At 50.6% G+C, this 17850-nt stretch overlaps 1 protein-coding gene and 1 pseudogene across 7 annotated transcripts in view; one reads left to right on the top strand and one right to left on the bottom strand.

Moving 5' to 3' along the window:
• The window catches only part of LOC112609214, a 44781-nt pseudogene extending 35427 nt beyond the window's left edge, over positions 1-9354 (top strand).
• MINK1 (misshapen like kinase 1) overlaps positions 1-10834 on the bottom strand; it is a 69277-nt gene extending 58443 nt beyond the window's left edge. For all 7 annotated transcript variants that reach the window (XM_025362025.1, XM_025362020.1, XM_025362019.1 and 4 more), the window contains exon 1: positions 10535-10834. Coding sequence is in view for 6 of the 7 variants with exons in the window: in XM_025362020.1 (XP_025217805.1) it covers positions 10535-10591 (57 nt within the window). In the remaining variant the exon portion in view is untranslated. The remainder of the gene's footprint in view (positions 1-10534) is intronic.
• Between the last annotated feature and the right edge of the window lie 7016 nt (positions 10835-17850).

Genomic DNA, 17850 nt, shown 5'->3' with positions numbered 1-17850 from the left:
TTACTTTTTTTTTTTTTTTTTTTGAGACGGAGTCTCGCTCTGTTGCCCAGGCTGGAGTGCAGCTCACTGCAAGCTCCGCCTCCCGGGTTTACGCCATTCTCCTGCCTCAGCCTCCCGAGTAGCTGGGACTACAGGCGCCCACCACCTCGCCCGGCTAGTTTTTTTTGTATTTTTTAGTAGAGACGGGGTTTCACGGTGTTAGTCAGGATGGTCTCAATCTCCTGACCTCGTGATCCACCCGCCTCGGCCTCCCAAAGTGCTGGGATTACAGGCGTGAGCCACCGCGCCCGGCCTGAGGGCAAGGTGTCTTCTACTCTCTCTGGTCACTCCCCGAGATGTGAGTAATGACATTCATTCACCACACCTCTGTCTTCAAAAAGACAAGTATAGGATGAAAAGACCCCAGAGAAGCACGATGTGCTGGCCCCTCTCTCAGATGCTGCATGCACCTGCCGGTCTTTGCCTCACGCTGCTTAGGCTTTGGGGCACTCTGTCCAACTGTTTTCTTGAAGACTCTTTCCTCAGTTACTTAGAATTAAAGACTAACTATTGCAAGCTTCAGCCACTTTCTTAAAAATGTGCCTTGAAAGAAAGAGTGGGTGGGTGGTGAAAAGAGAACATGAAAATCTTCCTTACAGTCTGGCTGGGAGCCTACCCATTTTACCTCCAGAGGTATGCTGGCAGACAAAAGCTGCTAGATATGTGCCATGCACAAGGGTAATTTAGAGCCCGCATTCCTCTCTCTACCTGGAAAGAAGTACACAGGGGACTTAGGAACTGCTTTCTACTTCATGGAAGAAACCTATCCAGACCTTCCCTGGGTCTCTCCCGTGTCCATAACAAGTTCATGAGAGGTACCAGTGGCAATCTGGGTGGAAAAACAGTTCTTCGATGCACTGTCCCAGACTCTGCCAGATGGTTAACAACCCCAATCCCCATGTGCTAAATGCCATTAGCGCTCCCAAGACATCAAATGCCATTAGTGCTCCCAAGACTTTTTTTTTTTTTTTTTTTTAAAGACAGAGTCTGGCTCCGTCGCCCAGGCTGGAGTGCAGTGGCCCGATCTCAGCTCACCGCAAGCTCCACCTCCTGGGTTCACACCATTCTCCTGCCTCAGCCTCCTGAGTAGCTGGGACTACAGGCGTCCGCCACCATGCCCGGCTAGTTTTTTTTTTAATTTTTAGTAGAGACAGGGTTTCACCATGTTAGCCAGGATGGTCTCGATCTCCTGACCTCATGATCCGCCCGCCTCGGCCTCCCAAAGTGCTGGGATTACAGGTGTGAGCCACCGCGCCCAGCGCTCCCAAGACAGTTAATCCTCCCTCCTCAACATTTCCAAACACCCCCTGGAGGCCAGCGGTGCCCTGGCTGAGAACCACTGAGTCAGCACCTGTATTGCTTTGAATCCCACAGTGCCCAGCACATACTGGGCACCCTGTACTGCTTGTGGATTGAATCTAGTAGGAAAGGAGCAGTCACAGACATACTTAGATCCACGTCTCTTACCAAGTAATTTCTGAACCCCTACTGTGTGCTCAGCATCTTTATATGGATGAAGAGGAGACATGGATCACAGTCTCTACACGTAAGGAAGTGGTAGGAAAAACAAGACCATAACACATTATGCAATATAAGGCAATACATAAGCCAATGCTAAATCGTAAGGTCTGTGACAAAGCGGATGACGTGATCAGTAAAGGCTGGCAAAATCCGGGGAGGCTTTGTGGGAAAAAAACATAAGTTGAGGCGGCTCTTGAAGGAGGTGGGCTTGTCTTCATTCAGCCCTATGGATCCTCAGCCTGTACCTGCCAGGACCGCTGTTCATGGAAAACTCCTCTATGCCTGTCATTCTAGGAGCAACGCGGCAACCCAAGCCCTTCAAATCTCCAGGTGGCTCCTGGAACAAGAGGGTGTGAGGAATTTCCCATTCTTTGCCAGAAGACCAGCAAATATCAGGCCTGCTTTTAGGAGGCCTGCTCATCCCAAAGGCAACGGAAGAAACCACTGGTGGAAGTGCCAATGGCGGAGGTGCCCAAGACAGAACCAAAAAGCATTTGGTGCTCTGTGTACATACTGAGTCATGGGCTCCACATGGTGGGACTCCTAGTTGTGACCACAGATACTCCCCACATCGCCTGTCCCCTGTGGCCCTGGAATTCTCCTGCTGTGGATGAACCTGAGGTCTCAGCTATCTCCTCTGTCAAAGGTCTTCTTGCCGCCTCGCTCGCCAACCATCACCATTTTTCTTAGGTAGCTCATCCCCATTTCCTCCATTCATCTCTCTCCAGTCACCCAGGCTCCTCCCACAGGCTGTGCCACCAAACTCTCCTCACAGCCCATCCCACCGTCTTCTCCACTGCCATCCTCCTGACATTCAAGCTGGTCCCAGAGTCTGGCTCCTCCAGGAAGCCCAAAACTCGTGGCTTCCCCAACCCTGTTTCCTTTCAAACATGCAAAATCAGTAACACTCCCCCTCCACACCCCACTCATCCTTTACTTGTATACAATGTAAATCGAGAGTCTTGTCTATTTATATACACTATCCAGCTAATGTTAGAAAGAATCCCACTTCCCACAGACCACAGGAGCTAAGCTGAGGGCTGGGCCTACTTGTTCTTATTTCTGTGAGACTTACCTACCTTCCAAACCCCAGGCACCCCTTAGGCTAATAACATCTAGGGATACACCCTCCTCTCTCATACACCCCACTCTGAGAAGCCATATCTAAGTCCACAGATCCAGGACCCAGAGTCCCTCCCCCTGTAAGTAAAAATGAGGATTATATGAGTCATAAGCTCTTTCCATATACATGCTCTTAACTTCTGAGACAAACAAATAAACCATTTCTTCCCCTCCCACAGGAAGATTGATTCAGAAGAAATCCTTTTGGAATTAAGCCTGGAGTTTCCACCCCCTCCTCAGGCTTCTTGCCCTCGATTGTTGACCAAATGCTTCACCATAAGAATGGCCCCATTCCAGAGTCTCCCAATTCTTGCCATCACCAAACTCTACCTGCTGGTTCAACTCCATCTAATCTTTCTGCAGTAATGCCAGTTTAGCTTTCTGACATGATTTACGTCTCTCTCAATCAACTAGATATTTTTGTCTTATAAAAGTTTTGTCTGGTAAAAGCAATTTTTTTTTCCATGACACAGCCCTCAGGAGATCCTGAGAATATATCATCAAAACAATTCTTGTTATATGTGCCCATGGCATGTTAAAGTTTTCTGCTACAGGCCTTACCATGGCTTGCAATCTCACACACACACACACACACACACAATTAATAAATAATTACTTGATTAACGTCTCTCCCTACTACTAGACTGTAGGAGAACCATATCGGTCTTGTTCACCACTGTGTCCTCTGTGCCTAGTTCTAGATCTTTCCTCAAACAGAACATGAAATCCTACCCACACGTAGCACGTACAACCTCAGGCTGTCTAGCCACTGGACAAAATCTCCAGGGGCTCTCTTGGGTCACTACAATTCCATCCCTCTTTTCTCTCCTCCCTCTACTATTCCCGCCCGTAGTAAGAACAAAGAGCCTCAAAACCCTTTTTCCATTATGCCCTAGAAGAGCTTCCTATAGCTAAGAGAGGCCCAGACTCAAGTTAAGGACTGGCTGGTTGGGAGGAGAATGGCAGAAGAACTGGAGAGAGCAGAGAATGGCTGTGAGCCGTGGACAGGATCCAACTCTTCTACCAAGTCATGTTTTTGTATCTTACTATATTCTGTGTGCAATCAAGAAATGCTTTGAGAGTTGACTTATTAACCTGATCACTTTTGTTCTGTCTTCAATCCAGGAAAGAGAACACCGAGACAGATAGTAGTAAAAAGTAGGTGTTGAGGGGAGTGGGGGCTGAAGAGCAGGTTTCAAGATGACTTCCCACTGACCACAGAAAATGAGTGTAATTCATGGAAATAAGGTTTAACAAAAATGTCCCAGTCTTGAAGGTTGTAGGATATTAAGGAAAACAGTAACAGTTAAGAAAAAGAGTCAGCTGGGCGCGGTGGCTCAAGCCTGTAATCCCACCACTTTGGGAGGCCGAGACGGGCGGATCACGAGGTCAGGAAATCGAGACCATCCTGGCTAACACGGTGAAACCCCGTCTCTACTAAAAAATACAAAAAACTAGCTGGGCGAGGTGGCGGACGCCTGTAGTCCCAGCTACTCGGGAGGCTGAGGCCGGAGAATGGCGTGAACCCGGGAGGCGGAGCTTGCAGTGAGCTGAGATCCGGCCACTGCACTCCAGCCTGAGCGACAGAGACTCCGTGTCAAAAAAAAAAAAAAAAAAGAAAAAGAAAAAGAGTCTAGGCCGGGCTCGGTGGCTCACGCCTGTAATCCCAACACTTTGGGAGGCCGATATGGGTGGATCACGAGGTCAGGAGATCGAGACCATCCTGGCTAACATGGTGAAACCCCGTCTCTACTAAAAACACAAAAAATTAGCCAGGCGTGGTGGCGGGCGCCTGTGGTCCCAGCTACTCGGGAGGCTGAGACGGGAGAATGGCGTGAACCTGGGAGGCGGAGCTTGCAGTGAGCGGAGATCGCGCCACTGCACTCCAGCCTCGGTGACAGTGAGAGACTTCGTCTCACAAAAAAAAAAAAAGAGTCTAGGCTTAGAAAGGCATTGCTTGGGTGGATGTCCCCAGAGATCTGGTTAAATAGCTTAGTAGAGGACTGAGTACTATATATTACATCCTTCCCATAGAATTTGGAACCTGATTCTCAACACAGTAGACTGCCAATGCTTGGCGACTGACTGGTGCAGGAAAGGAGATTATTGATAACTTGCTCTGATTCAACTTTGTCTGGAGACAGAAAGATTAGACAGGCAGACTCACGGGCCTCTGGAGGTGCTCTCCAGTCCAGAATTGCTCTGTGTTTCTGGGTTGAGAGGTTACTGCATGCCTTCTCTACAGACCTACGCCAGAACACAAGCTTGGCAAGAGCGGTTGCACACTTCCTGCCATCGTGTCCCCTACATGACAAACGAAGGTGGTTTACACGTGCAAGTCGCATGTGTGACCCTGTCTGAGGCACACAGTTCAATGCGGAAAGGAATGGAGGCCCGATTTGAAGTCAGGATTCTGTACGGCACAGTTTTAATGGAGCTCCTGAGGCAAGAGTGAGGGGCTGGGCCAGCTGGCTCCCTTGCTGACCTTACTGTTATCTTACGTGTCAAAACCCCCCCGCTGTGTATATCCCTAAGGACTGTGGCAGTCTGTCCCATACCATAGCATAAAGGGTGGTGATGTCTCTCTCTCTGTTTGGGGAATGACTGGTCACCTAGTTTCGGCCAAGTTCTCAGTAATCTTCCTTCTGTCATTTTGCCAAAGCAGCATTTCACTTCACTCTAAATGCCTCCAGCTCTCCAAACAGCCCCATCCCCCTTTTGCAATTTTCTAGGGGAAAAAAAGTCACTATTGAATGTCCTTACTTCTGCAGCAGGAGGTCAGTCTTCCCATTCTCCTGCCTAAGGCATCTGTCATCAACATTTGGACAGCTAGCACATCAGAACACAGTGGCAGTCCCACGTTGCTCAGCAGCCTAGAAATACATGCCCAGAACTGCCAGCTTTCCGAGTGGTGCTGGCTCCACAGCCGCATGAAGAGAGGAGGAAGGCGAAGACACTTCTCCAAAGAACAGACACAACAACACAAAATCATTTGAAAAAGAACATCTCTGTCAGCAGCTACCACCGAGCAACAAGTCCTTCTTGAATGTGCTCCATGCTATGATTTCAATCCAGCGATGCTAAGCATAGCTCCACAGTTTCAAGGACACTGCAGTCGAAAACTTCGAGCTGGACGGTAAAAAGAAGCTGTTTGATTTATGAAGTGGGTCAACCAAAAGGAGCAATGCAAAAGGAAAGAGGTCAGGCCGGGGTCTGCCCCCTCCTTGTCCCATCTACTTCCGCCGATATTTATCCTTTGTGAGAAGCCAAGAGTTCCAAGTCAGAAGGTTCTCCTGGAATATAACCAAGCTGAGACACAGAGGCCCACATTTTCTGTTGGATGATCCTAACTTTACTTCAAGGGCATCGCTCAGCTGGAGGCTTCCAGAACTGTTTACCCCAGACAAGGTCTGATTCTAAAAACATCCCAGAAAAAATATATTCTTAATTGTGCATAAATAAAAGAGGGGCAAAAAGAACCTTAAGAAGCCTGAGGTTTATTGAATACTTTCTCTAAGCAAGCACTGTGCTGAGCTTTCACTTGTTATAACAGGCACTTCTTCAATAAACATGTGAGCCCCTATTATGTGCAAAACACTGTTACAGGCACTGGGGATACAAAAATGAACAAAATAGTCAAAATCTTAGCTTTCACTGAACTGTTTTGTATTTCTTTTTTTTTTTTTTTTTTTTTGAGACGGAGTCTGGCTTTGTTGCCCATGCTGGAGTGCCGTGGTGCAATCTCAGCTTACTGCAACCTCCACCTCCCAGGTTCAAGTGATTCTCCTGCCTCAGCCTCCTGAGTAACCGGGAACTGAGATTACAGGTGTGAGCCACCACACCTGGCTAATTTTTTTTTTTTTTTTTTTTGAGACAGAATCTTGCTCTGTCGCCCAGCCTGGAGCACAGTGGCGTGATGTCCGCTCACTGCAAGCTCCGCCCCCTGGGTTCATGCCATTCTCCCGCCTCAGCCTCCCAGGTAGCTGGGACTACAGGCACCTGCCACCATGCCTGGCTAATTTTTTTGTATTTTTAGTAGAGACGGGTTTCACTGTGTTAGCCAGGATGGTCTCGATCTCCTGACCTAGTGATCCGCCCGCCTCGGCCTCCCAAAGTGCTGGGATTACAGGTGTGAGCCATCGCGCCCGGCCTTTTTTTTTTTAGTAGAGATGGGGTTTTACTATGTTGGCCAGGCTGGTCTAGAACTTTTTTTTTTTTTTTTTTGAGACGGAGTCTTGCTCTGTCGCCCAGGCTAGAGTGCAGTGGTGCCATCTCGGTTCACTGCAAGCTCCGCCTCCTGGGTTCACACCATTCTCCTGCCTCAGCCTCCTGAGCAGCTGGGACTACAGGCGCCCGCCACCACGCCCGGCTAATTTTTTGTATTTTTAGTAGAGACGGGGTTTCACCGTGTTAGCCAGGATGGTCTCGATCTCCTGACCTCGTGATCCGCCCACCTCAGCCTCCCAAAGTGCTGCTGGGATTACAGGCGTGAGCCGCCGCGCCTGGCCCTGGTCTCGAACTTCTGACCTCAGGTGATCCATCTGCCTCGGCCTCCCAAAGTGCTGGGATTACAGTCGTGACCCACCACACCCGACCACTGAACTGACATTTTAGTGGAGCTGACAGAAATACATACGTCAGCTGGTGATAAATACTATGAGGAAGGATAAAGCAGACTAAGGGAATGCTATATAAAATTTTATACAAAAATAAAGCAGAGGAGGGAGTGCTATTTTAGATAAAGTTGTCCTGGAAGGCTTCTCTGATTGCCATTTGATAAAAATAACTACAAAAAGGGCTATCACGTATGATCACTATGTGCTGGGAACTGTATTGAGTACTTCATGTGCATTTAATCCTCAGCAACTCTGCATTCAGTACTATCACCATGTCCACGATACAGGACTGAATAGAGCTTACAGAGGGTAAGGCTCTTGGCAGAATCTGCAGTAAGGGGAGCAGGGCCAGGGTTACATAGTAGGCGAGTAAGCTAGGACTTGAACTCAGGACTGCAACTCCAAACCCCACGCTTTTCCTTACCACACAATGCAGCCAGGCGGGTGGAGAAAAGGAGCCTCAAAGAGGTCAAGTGTGGCTGTGGCTACAAAGTAGCAGGTCCATCTGGCCTCCCCACACATGGCTAAGAGATTAACGCAATTCAATCTTCCCTAATATCAGGCGATTACTCTCATCACCAGCTGAAAACCAAGCCTTATCTTGAAACAAGAGGAGAAATACACCTTGGGCTCTTTAAGGCCAGCAAACAAATACTGAATATGTTCCTCTCCCATCCCTCTCCCCAGCCCCCAACACAAGATGGTGTAGTAAAGGGAGACACCATTTCTCACTGGAAAACAGACAGGAATAGCACAAGAGATGACCACGCTAGCTGCTTGACAGTGTCACAGCTCTCTGAGGTGGAGTCGGAGGGGGACAGGCACTGAGAAAAGGTCAGCAGGAAGGAGAAGGTAGGCCCTCACTAGTCCCATTCCAAAGGAGGTACAGCTCTTCCTCAAGCCCTCACATTTTGGGGTGGAGAGGAGGAAGCAGAATGCTTTCTTAAACAGCATAAGGCAGGCCAGACAGAAGCACTGGGAGCAGGTCACCAGGTCTCCTGAGGGGAGGGAGAAGAGAGTAAGGCTGGAGGCAACTGAGAAAGGCTAACATTGTTTCAAGCGGAGAAGTCCAGAAGGGAAATACCACATCTAAGGTCAGAGGGTATTTGTGGAATTGCTGGAAATCCCAGGTTGAGGGTCCAAGCCAAACTACCAGAAGAGGCTGCAAGAGAAACCCAAGCAGAGTCCCACAAGGTTCAAAGCAAAGGTTGTGGTTGTGGTTTGGATCCACCCTTTTTTTTTTTTTTTTTTAAAGATAAGGTCTTGCTTTGTTGCCCAGGCTGGAGTGCAGTGGCGTGCAATCTTGGCTCACTGCAACCTCCACCTCCCCAGTTCAAGCGATTCTCCTGCCTCAGCCTCCTGAGTAGCTGGGATCACAGGAGTGTGCCACCACGCACGGCTAATTTTTGTATTTTTAGTAGAGACAGGGTTTCACAGTGTTGGCCAGACTGGTCTCGAACTCCTGACCTCAGGTGATGCCCCTGCCTCGGCCTCCCAAAGTGCTGGGATTACAGGCGTAAGCACCTCACCTGGCCTGACCCACCCATTTTTTATTGTATTTCAGTCACCCCAGCCACAGGCACCTGTGGCCAGTTAATCAATAACCAAGATAGGAAGGATAGGTGGAAGTTCATCCCAGAATGGAGCACATTAAGAGACTTTTACTCAGAATCGGGATTTCCACCTTATATCCCAACTGACTTGGGCACCCCAGTTTAAACCCTGGCTTACCTGACCTTAAGAATCTCCCTCCTAAAGCCTTCAGACCCTCTCCCCATCAACACACACACGTGCCTGCGCACACAGAGAAATTCAACGTTCAGTCCCTCTCCCCAGAGATTTATCACCTTATCTCCAGCAAGTCAGGTCTCATAGCCCAACATTGCACCAAACAAATTATGACCTGAAAATGGCAAGGAAAAAACTGTGTCACCTAGAGAAACCCAATTAACAACATGACTCTGCTCTCTTCAATTCCCCTCTCCCCTCCAGCCATATCCGGGGCACCTGCGTGGCTGACCGCCTTTTCCCACTACTGGCCATGTTCCCTGGCTGACTCAAAAGCCAGAAGACAGTCTGAGCGGGGGCCTCCAGAGAAGCGAACCTAGAGATGGGAAGTCCTGCTCTCCCCACACCTTGGCCTGGTGAGAGTGCTGGAAGGGCACAGGATCAAAACACCACCTGGCTGATAGTCTGGAGTGTTCACCTTGAAATCACTAAGTTGCCCCTTAAGCCAAAGCTCCCTGCTGAAGAAAAACATAAATGCTATAGAAAGCTCCTCCACCAGAGTGTGTAAGTGCCCCACAAGGGACAATGAACGGGTATTTCCAAGAAATTCCTGCAGCATTTGCTTCCTCTCAACCCCTTTCCTTATTAGCCCCTAGCATGAGAGGTCTCCATTGCTTCCAGCCTTCAGCTAACACAAATACCCACTGCCTTCCAAACCTTCTGCCTGACCACATGTAGCATGTGTCGTGTGTGCGTGTGTGTGTGTGTAAACATCCTCTTCCCAGCCCGTGCTACAGTTTCCAAAGAGAAGAAATGCCTCCCCTCCTCCCCGAGGGCTCCCGGCCCCACGCTGCTGCAGAGTTGGTCATGTAATATTCAGGGACCCTGAGACCGGAAATGCCTGGTTCTGAACTGCTGCACTTGAAACGGGAGAGAAGGGATAGGGAAAACCGAACGTGGGATTGAGGGTGACTGTAGGAGGGGTGCGGTGGCTGAAATTCTGACCAGGGAAAGCATGCAATTCAAGGGTGGGCAAGGCAGAGAAAGAGGGATGAGAGAGAGGCTGTCGAGACAGTTGCAAAGTCAAAATTCGAGGAGCCAAGGAAGAGCAGGGGAAGAAGATAGAAGTAAGGGCAAAGGCGGAAAGAGGGCCGAAAGGAGGTGAGGAGCCACAATAAAGATTCTCCAGGTGATGGGGGAGGCCAAGTTTAGGGGAACCAGTGGGTCCCGAACCCCAGAGTAAAGGTAGGGTGGCAGGGAAGTGTGGGGGCGGGGCACCACAGGGTGGGGACCGAACTGGCTCCCAGCATCTGCAGCCAGTGGAGAGAGAAGGGAGCAGAGGGCGGGGGCCCAGCCGCGGCGGGAGCCCGGGGAAGGGGCACAGGTCGCCAAGGGGACCCAGGCTTGTGGAGGGGGCGCCCGGGAGCACGTGAGGCGTGCAGCTACCCCGCTCCCTCCCCTGCGGCGGGGACAGGAACCAGGGCGAGGCTGGGGGACGGCGCGCTCACCCGCAGGGCGGACAGGTCGATGTCGTCCAGGCTGCGGGCGGGGGCTGGGTCGCCCATGGCCTCCGCGGGGAACGGGGCACCGGGGCCGCTCACGCTCCGGCTCGGTTACTCCACTGCCGCCGTCGCCGCTTCTCCCCCATCGGAGGACCCCGGGGGCGGACTCCACCGCGCCTCCCCCGGAGACCGGGGAGGGGGAGGGCCGGCGCGAGGACCGACCCACCGACTGACAGGCGCTATCTCCCCGGAGCCAGCCACCCGAGCCTCCCGCCTCTCCTGCGCAGGCGCGGAGCGGCCGCGCACGGGGAGGGTGGAAGCGGGAGCGTGACGCGAGCGCGCCGGGGCCCCCTCCCCCTAGGCGCCGACACCTGCGCGCAGGCGCAGGCGAGCAGGCGAAAGGCGCGCGCGAGGACGGAGCGACCGCGCGAGCCTGGCGTGAAAGAAGTGGGCGGCGGCCGAGGCGGCCGCGGAGCGCGCCCACCAGCTGGCGCGCGTGCGCACACGCGTTTCCTTTTCTTTCCCTATTTTTTTGCCCTTTCTCTCCCTTATTTCCTTCTCAGATCTCCTTTGACGCCTTTCCTTCCCTTTCCCTCCTTCTTTCGTGTGCCCAGCTGCCAATCAAGCCACCCACCTCTCCATTTGCGGGGGAAGGGGGCGGTACCCAACCCCCCTCTATTACTAGGGGGTTGTTATGGTAACTCCCCACGCGAGGGCTGGGTGGCCTCTAGATAGGACGGGCTGTCCACCCACCCAATTGCTATGGCAACAGTGGAGCCGCTGAGGGAGGGGCCACTCCATGAGAACTTGGCTGGAGAAACCACGTGGGAGTTGGGGGGCAGAGGAGGGGCACCAGATGCCTCAGGAATGCCCTTTCCACCCTCACCTAGCAGGTTGGGGAAGCATCGAGAAGCTCTCAGATCTCAGGATAAGGAATCCTACCGCAGACGTGTATCTCTGCACCTCTTTTAACAAAGTGTTCTGCACAAAGGAACTGTTTCGACAATTATTCATTGATCACTGGAGTCGCGCGTGGAGGAAGGGGTGGCGAAGGGGAGGAGAGGGAATCTGCTTTCAATCCCTTCACATATTGCTTGGGTCACCTTAGATCTAGTCATGTTGGCACAGCGCCTACAGCCATTAGCCTCAGTGGAGGCTGGGTAATGCTATCTAAGAACCAAGAGTCATGTTCTACCACTGACATGCTGTGTGACCTTGAGCAAGTTGCTTTGCTTCTCTGAGGTTTTCTTTCACTGTGAAATTGAGGGGGGAGGCTGTATGATCCTCAGGAGCTCTTCTAGCACCAACACTGTTTCTGAAAGACTCCACCACCAGCCTTAATATAAATCATTTAAGAGAGTTTAAATTAGAAGTCCTTGGAAAATAGCTGAACACATTCCTTTCTGGACCCTTCTCCTTAGCATTTGGATGCATGGCCAGTCGGCCCCCTTCCCTAACCCCTAGCCCATTCTCCTTGCCACTGCCCTTATTCAAGCCACTATCCCCATTCATCTCCTATTTGGCCTTCCTGCCTGACACCTTCAAGTCAATTCTATTTTTTTTTTTTCAAAGACAAAGTCTTGCTCTGTCACCCAGGCTGGAGTACAATGGCGTGATCTCTGCTTACTGCAACCTCAAGCTCCTGGGTTCAAGCGATCCTCCAGCCTCAACCTCCCAAGTAGCCGGGACTACAGGCAGCACATGCCACTACGCCTGGCTAATTTTTGTATGTTTTGTAGAGATGGGGCTTTGCCATGTTGCCCAATCTGGTCTCAAACTCCTGGCCTCAAGTGATCTACCCACCTCGGCCTCCCAAACTGCTGAGATTATAGGATCCCTTGAGGCCAGGAGTTGGAGGCCAGCCTGGCCAACATGGTGGGTTTTTGTTTTTTGAGATGGTTTTTGTTTTGTTTTGTTTTTTGTTTTTTTGTGAATTTGTTTTTATTGGGGAACAGGACACAGGGTGGAAAATGTCACCTTGGTGGAGACAGAGTTTTGCTCTTGTTGCCCAGGGAGGAGTGCAGTGGCACGATCTTGGCTCACTGCAACCTCTGCCTCCCGGGTTCAAGCAATTCTCCTATCTCAGCTTCCTGAGTAGCTGGGATTACAGGTGCACGCCACCACGCCCAGCTAATTTTTTGTATTTTCAGTTGAGACGGGGTTTCATCATGTTGGCCAGGTGGTCTCGAACTCCTGACCTCAGGTGATCCACCTGCCTGGGCCTCCCAAAGTGCAGGGATTACAGGCATGAACCACCATACCCGGCCAAGCCTGGCAAACATGGTGAAACTCCATCTCTATTAAAAATACAAAAAATTGGCCGGGCACGGTGGCTCACACCTGTAATCCCAGCACTTTTTGGGAGGCCGAGATGGGTGGATCACCTGAGGTCAGGAGTTTGAGACCAGCCCGGACAACATGGTGAAACCATGTCCCTACTAAAAATACAACAATTAGCCAGGTGTGGTGGCAGGCGCCTGTAATCCCGGCTACTTGGGATGCCGAAGCAGGAGAATCGCTTGAACCCAGGAGGCAGAGGTTGCAGTGAGCCAAGAACATGCCACTGCACTCCAGCCTGGGTGACAGAGCAAGACTCTGTCTCAAAAAAAAAAAAAAATTGGCTGGGCATGGTGGCTCATGCCTGCAGTCCCAGCACTTGGGGAGGCCAAGGCGGGCGACTGCATTCCGGCCTGGGCAACAGAACGAGATTCTGTCTCAAAAAAAAAAAAAAAAAAAAAAAAAAGGCCAGACGCGGTGGCTCATGCCTGTAATGCCAGCACTTTGGGAGGCCAAGGTGGGTGGATCACAAGGTCAAGAGATCGAGACCATCCTGACAAACATGGAGAAATCCTGTCTCTACTAAAAATACAAAACTGGCCAGGTGTGGTGGCGCATGCCTGTAATCCTAGCTACTTGGGAGGCTGGGGCAGGAGAATCACTTGAACTTGGGAGGCAGAGGTTGTGGTGAGCCGAGATCATGCCATTGTACTCCAGCCTGGGCAACAAGAGTGAAACTCCATCTCAAAACAAAACAAAACAAAAACCAGATTGGCTGGGCGCGGTGGCTCACACCTGTAATCCCCGCACTTCGGGAGGCTGAAGCAGGTGGATTACCTGACGTCAGGATTTCGAGACCAGCCTGGCCAACATGGTGAAATGCCGTCTCTACTAAAAATACAAAAAATTAGCCGGGTGTGGTAGTATGTGCCTGTAATCCCAGCTACTTGGGAGGCTGAGGCAAAAGCATTGCTTGAACCCAGCAGGCAGAGGTTGCAGTGAGCTGAGATTGCACCACTGTACTCCAGCCTGGGCAACAGTGTGAGACTCTGTCTCAAAAAAAAAAAAAAGTAGATAAAGTGTGGCATCAAAGATCCTTCAAGATTCTGCTGGCTTTTCTTGCCTTTTCTTTTTTAATGGTTTGTTTCTTTAGGAGTTGGGGTCCTGCTCTGTCACCCAGGCTAGAGTGCAGTGGCATGATCATGGCTTATGGCAGCCTCCAACTCCTGGGCTCAAGTGATAATCCTGCCTTAGGCTCCTGAGTTGCCGGGATTATAGGCATGAGCCACCCTGCTTGGTGCCTGCCTTATTTTTCAGTACTCAACTATTAGACCTCACATTTTCCAGCCATACTGAAATACTCTACTTACTTCCCAGAACTCAACATTCTCTCCCCCAACCTTTGCATGTACTCTTTTTTCTCCTTGGAATATTCCCTAGCCTCTTGACCATGCCCACTCTCACCGTGTTTTGCTTTGTCCTACATGTCTAAATCACCTCCTCCACGAAGCCTTCCTTGACTCACCAAGACTAAGTTTGGTTCTTCTGTTTCAGCTGCCTGGCTTTTTAGTCCATGGTAACATTTAATGATTTGAATTGTAAATGTCTTTTGAATCTCCTTAAAGGCAGGAATAATATTAGTCTTGTTCAGCACATGGCCTGGCACCCACTAGAAAATCAGTAACACTTAAAAAAAAAAAAAAAAAAAAAAGAAAATCACTAATACTTAAGCAATGAAAGTGGCCAGGCGCCGTGGCTCACACCTGTAATCCCAACACTTTGGGAGGCTGAGGCGGGCGGATCACCTGAGGTCAGGAGTTTGAGACCACCCTGACCAATATTGTGAAACCCCATCTCTACGAAAAATACAAAAATTAGCTGGGCGTGGTGGTGCGCACCTGTAATCCCAGCTACTTGGGAGGCTGAGGCAGGAGAATCGCTTGAACCTGGGAGGCGGAGCTTGCAGTGAGCTGAGATCCGGCCACTGCACTCCAGCCTGGGCGACAGAGCGAGACTCTGTCTCAAAAAAAAAAAAGGTAATGGGCCGGGCGCGGTGGCTCAAGCCTGTAATCCCAGCACTTTGGGAGGCCGAGATGGGCGGATCATGAGGTCAGGAGATCGAGACCATCCTGGCTAACACGGTGAAACCCCGTCTCTACTAAGAAATACAAAAACTAGCCGGGCGAGGTGGCGGGCGCCTGTAGTCCCAGCTACTCGGGAGGCTGAGGCCGGAGAATGGCGTGAACCCGGGAGGCGGAGCTTGCAGTGAGCTGAGATCCGGCCACCGCACTCCAGCCGGAGTGAGACTCCGTCTCAAAAAAAAAAAAAAAAAAAGGTAATGAAGGCATCTGTTGTCTGGGCGGGCACTGCAGCAGTTCAAGGTCAAGACCATGGGATAGTAGGAAAAAGCATAGAAAGTGGAGGTAGTGCTTTAGGCAAATCACTAACCTCTCTGAGGCTCAACTCTGTCATCTGTAAAATGGAGATGATAATAATAGGGAGGTTAGGATAAAATAATACATGTAAAGCACTTAGCATATACTAGGTTCTCTAAATTTACTAATGCCTCAGTCATAGAGGCTACTTTTTCCATTCTGGGCTTAGAGCCAACTCTTCTGATTCTAAGCCCTCTGCTTCCACCGCTCACCCCCCTCACTACGGTTGGTCTGCATTTAAAAAACTCCAGGACTAGGCCAGGCACAGTGTCTCATGCCTGCAATCCCAGCACTTTGGGAGGCCAAGGCGGGTGGATCACGAGGTCAGGAGTTCCAGACCAGCCTGGCCAACATGGTGAAACCCCGTGTCTACTAAAACTACAAAAATTAGCCAGGCACAGTGGGGGGCACCTGTAGTCCCAGCTACTCGGGAGGCTGAGGCAGGAGAATCGCTTGAACCAGGGAGGCGGAGGTTGCAGTGAGCCAAGATGGTGCCACTGCACTCCAGCCTGGGTGACAGAGCAAGACTCTATCTCAAAAAAAAACCCAAAACAAACACACAAAAGCCTCCAGGACTAAGGAGGGGAAGGCAGAGACTTTGAAGCAGAAGCCCTAGGCACCCCTGGCCCAGCCTGGGGCAACTGCTGCCTCTCACTCCACAGTGAATGAGGTAATGGTCCCCCTCGGGAAAGAGGCAGTTAGTGCTGACAATGAGGCTAATTAACAAGATGCCAATTAGTACCAGGAGACCGCTATATGTAGGAGGGGGGAATTCTGGCACAGAAGTAGCTTCTTGTGAGGACTGAGGGCTGAACTCAAAGGAGAGGATGAGGCAGAGCAACACCATCCCCTCTTCATGCCTCACCCACCCAGAAAATCTCTCGTCCAGGAAGGCTTCCTAATCCCACACTTCACTCCCCTCAGTTTCCTCCTGCATCTGTGGTCAGTTCTGAGACAGGAGCGTGAGGCTGTGGGAACAAAGGGCAAGAGCCAGGACTTGTGCTACACTTTTTTCTTTTCTTTTTTTTTTTTCGAGACGCAGTCTTGCTCTGTCACCCAGGCTGGACTGCAGTGGTGCGATCTCAGCTCACTGCAACCTTCGCCTCCCGGGTTCAAGTGATTCTCCTGCCTCAGCCTCCAGAGTAGCTGGGACTACAAGTGCGTGCCACCACGCCCGGCTCTTTTTGTATTTTTAGTAGAGACAAAGTTTCACCGTGTAAGCCTGGATGGTCTCGATCTCCTGATCTTGTGATCCACCCACCTTGGCCTCCCAAAGTGCTGGGATTACAGGCATGAGCCACCGCGCCCAACCTACATTTTTGAATATTGAAAATATTTTGGACCAGGCATGGTGGCTTATGCCTCTAATCCTAGCACTTTGAGAGGCCGAGGTGGGTGGATCATGAGGTCAGGAGTTTGAGACCAGCTTGGCCAAGATGGTGAAACCCGTCTCTACAAAAAAATACAAAAATTAACCAGGCACGGTGGCACCTGCCTGTAATCCCAGCTACTCAGGAGGCTGAGGTGGAAGGATCAATTGAACCCAGGAGGTCCAGGCTGCGGTGAGCCATGATTACACCACTGCACTGCACTCCAGCCTCAGCAACAGAGTGAGAGCCTATCTCAAAAATGAAAAAATAAATAAGCTGGGCACCATAGCACGCACCTGTAGTCCCAGCTACTCTAGAGGCTGAGGTGGATTGCTTGAGCCCAGGAAGTTAAAGCTGCAGTGAGCTGTGATCATAACACTGCGCTCTAGCCTGGGCCACAAAGCAAGACCCTGTCTCTAAAAAATAAAAAGAAACAAAACTAAACATTTCAGACATACAAAAAGTTATGAATATATATGTGTGTTTGTATTTTTTTAATTAAGAAATTTTTAGAGATGGGGGTCTTGCTATGTTGCCCAGGCTGAGCTTGAACTCTTGGCCCTCCTGCCTCAGCCTCCTAAATAGCTGGGATTACAGGCTTTAGCCACCATGCCCAGCTTTTATATATACACAGTTTAAGAAATAAAATGGGCCAGGTGCTGTGGCTTGCGCCTGTAATCCCAGCACTTTGGGAGGCCGAGGCGGGTGGATTACCTGAGGTCAGGAGTTCGAGACCAGCCTGGCCAACATGGTGAAACTCCATTCTACTAAAAATACAAAAAAATTAGCCAGATGTGGTGGTGGACGCCTGTAGTCCCAGCTACTCAGGAAGCTGAGACAGGAGAATTGCTTGAACCTGGGAGGCGGAGGTTGCAGTGAGCTGAGATTGTGCCTCTGCACTCCAGCCTGGGCAACAGAGCAAAAAAAAAAAAAAAAAAGAAATAAAAGAAATAAAAGGGGCCAGGTACTATGGCTTATGCCTGTAATCTCAGCACTTTAGGAGGCTGAGGTGGGAAAATCACTTAAGCCAGGAGCTTAAGACCAACCTGGGCAAGATGGCAAGACCCCATCTCTACAATAAATAAAAACGTTAGCAGGTGTGGTGGCACATGCTTGTAGCCCATCTATTCAGGAGGCTGAGGCAGGAGCATCTCTTGAGTTCAGGGGTTCAACATTGCAGTGAGCTATGATTGTGCCATTACACTCCAGCCTGAGGGACAGAACAAGACTCTGTCTGTCC

The sequence above is a fragment of the Theropithecus gelada genome, chromosome 16 (genome assembly GCF_003255815.1).
Source record: "Theropithecus gelada isolate Dixy chromosome 16, Tgel_1.0, whole genome shotgun sequence".
In the NCBI taxonomy this organism is placed as follows: domain Eukaryota; kingdom Metazoa; phylum Chordata; class Mammalia; order Primates; family Cercopithecidae; genus Theropithecus; species Theropithecus gelada.
Note: the sequence above shows the minus strand (reverse complement) of the source record. Positions and strands in the feature narration are given on the sequence as shown.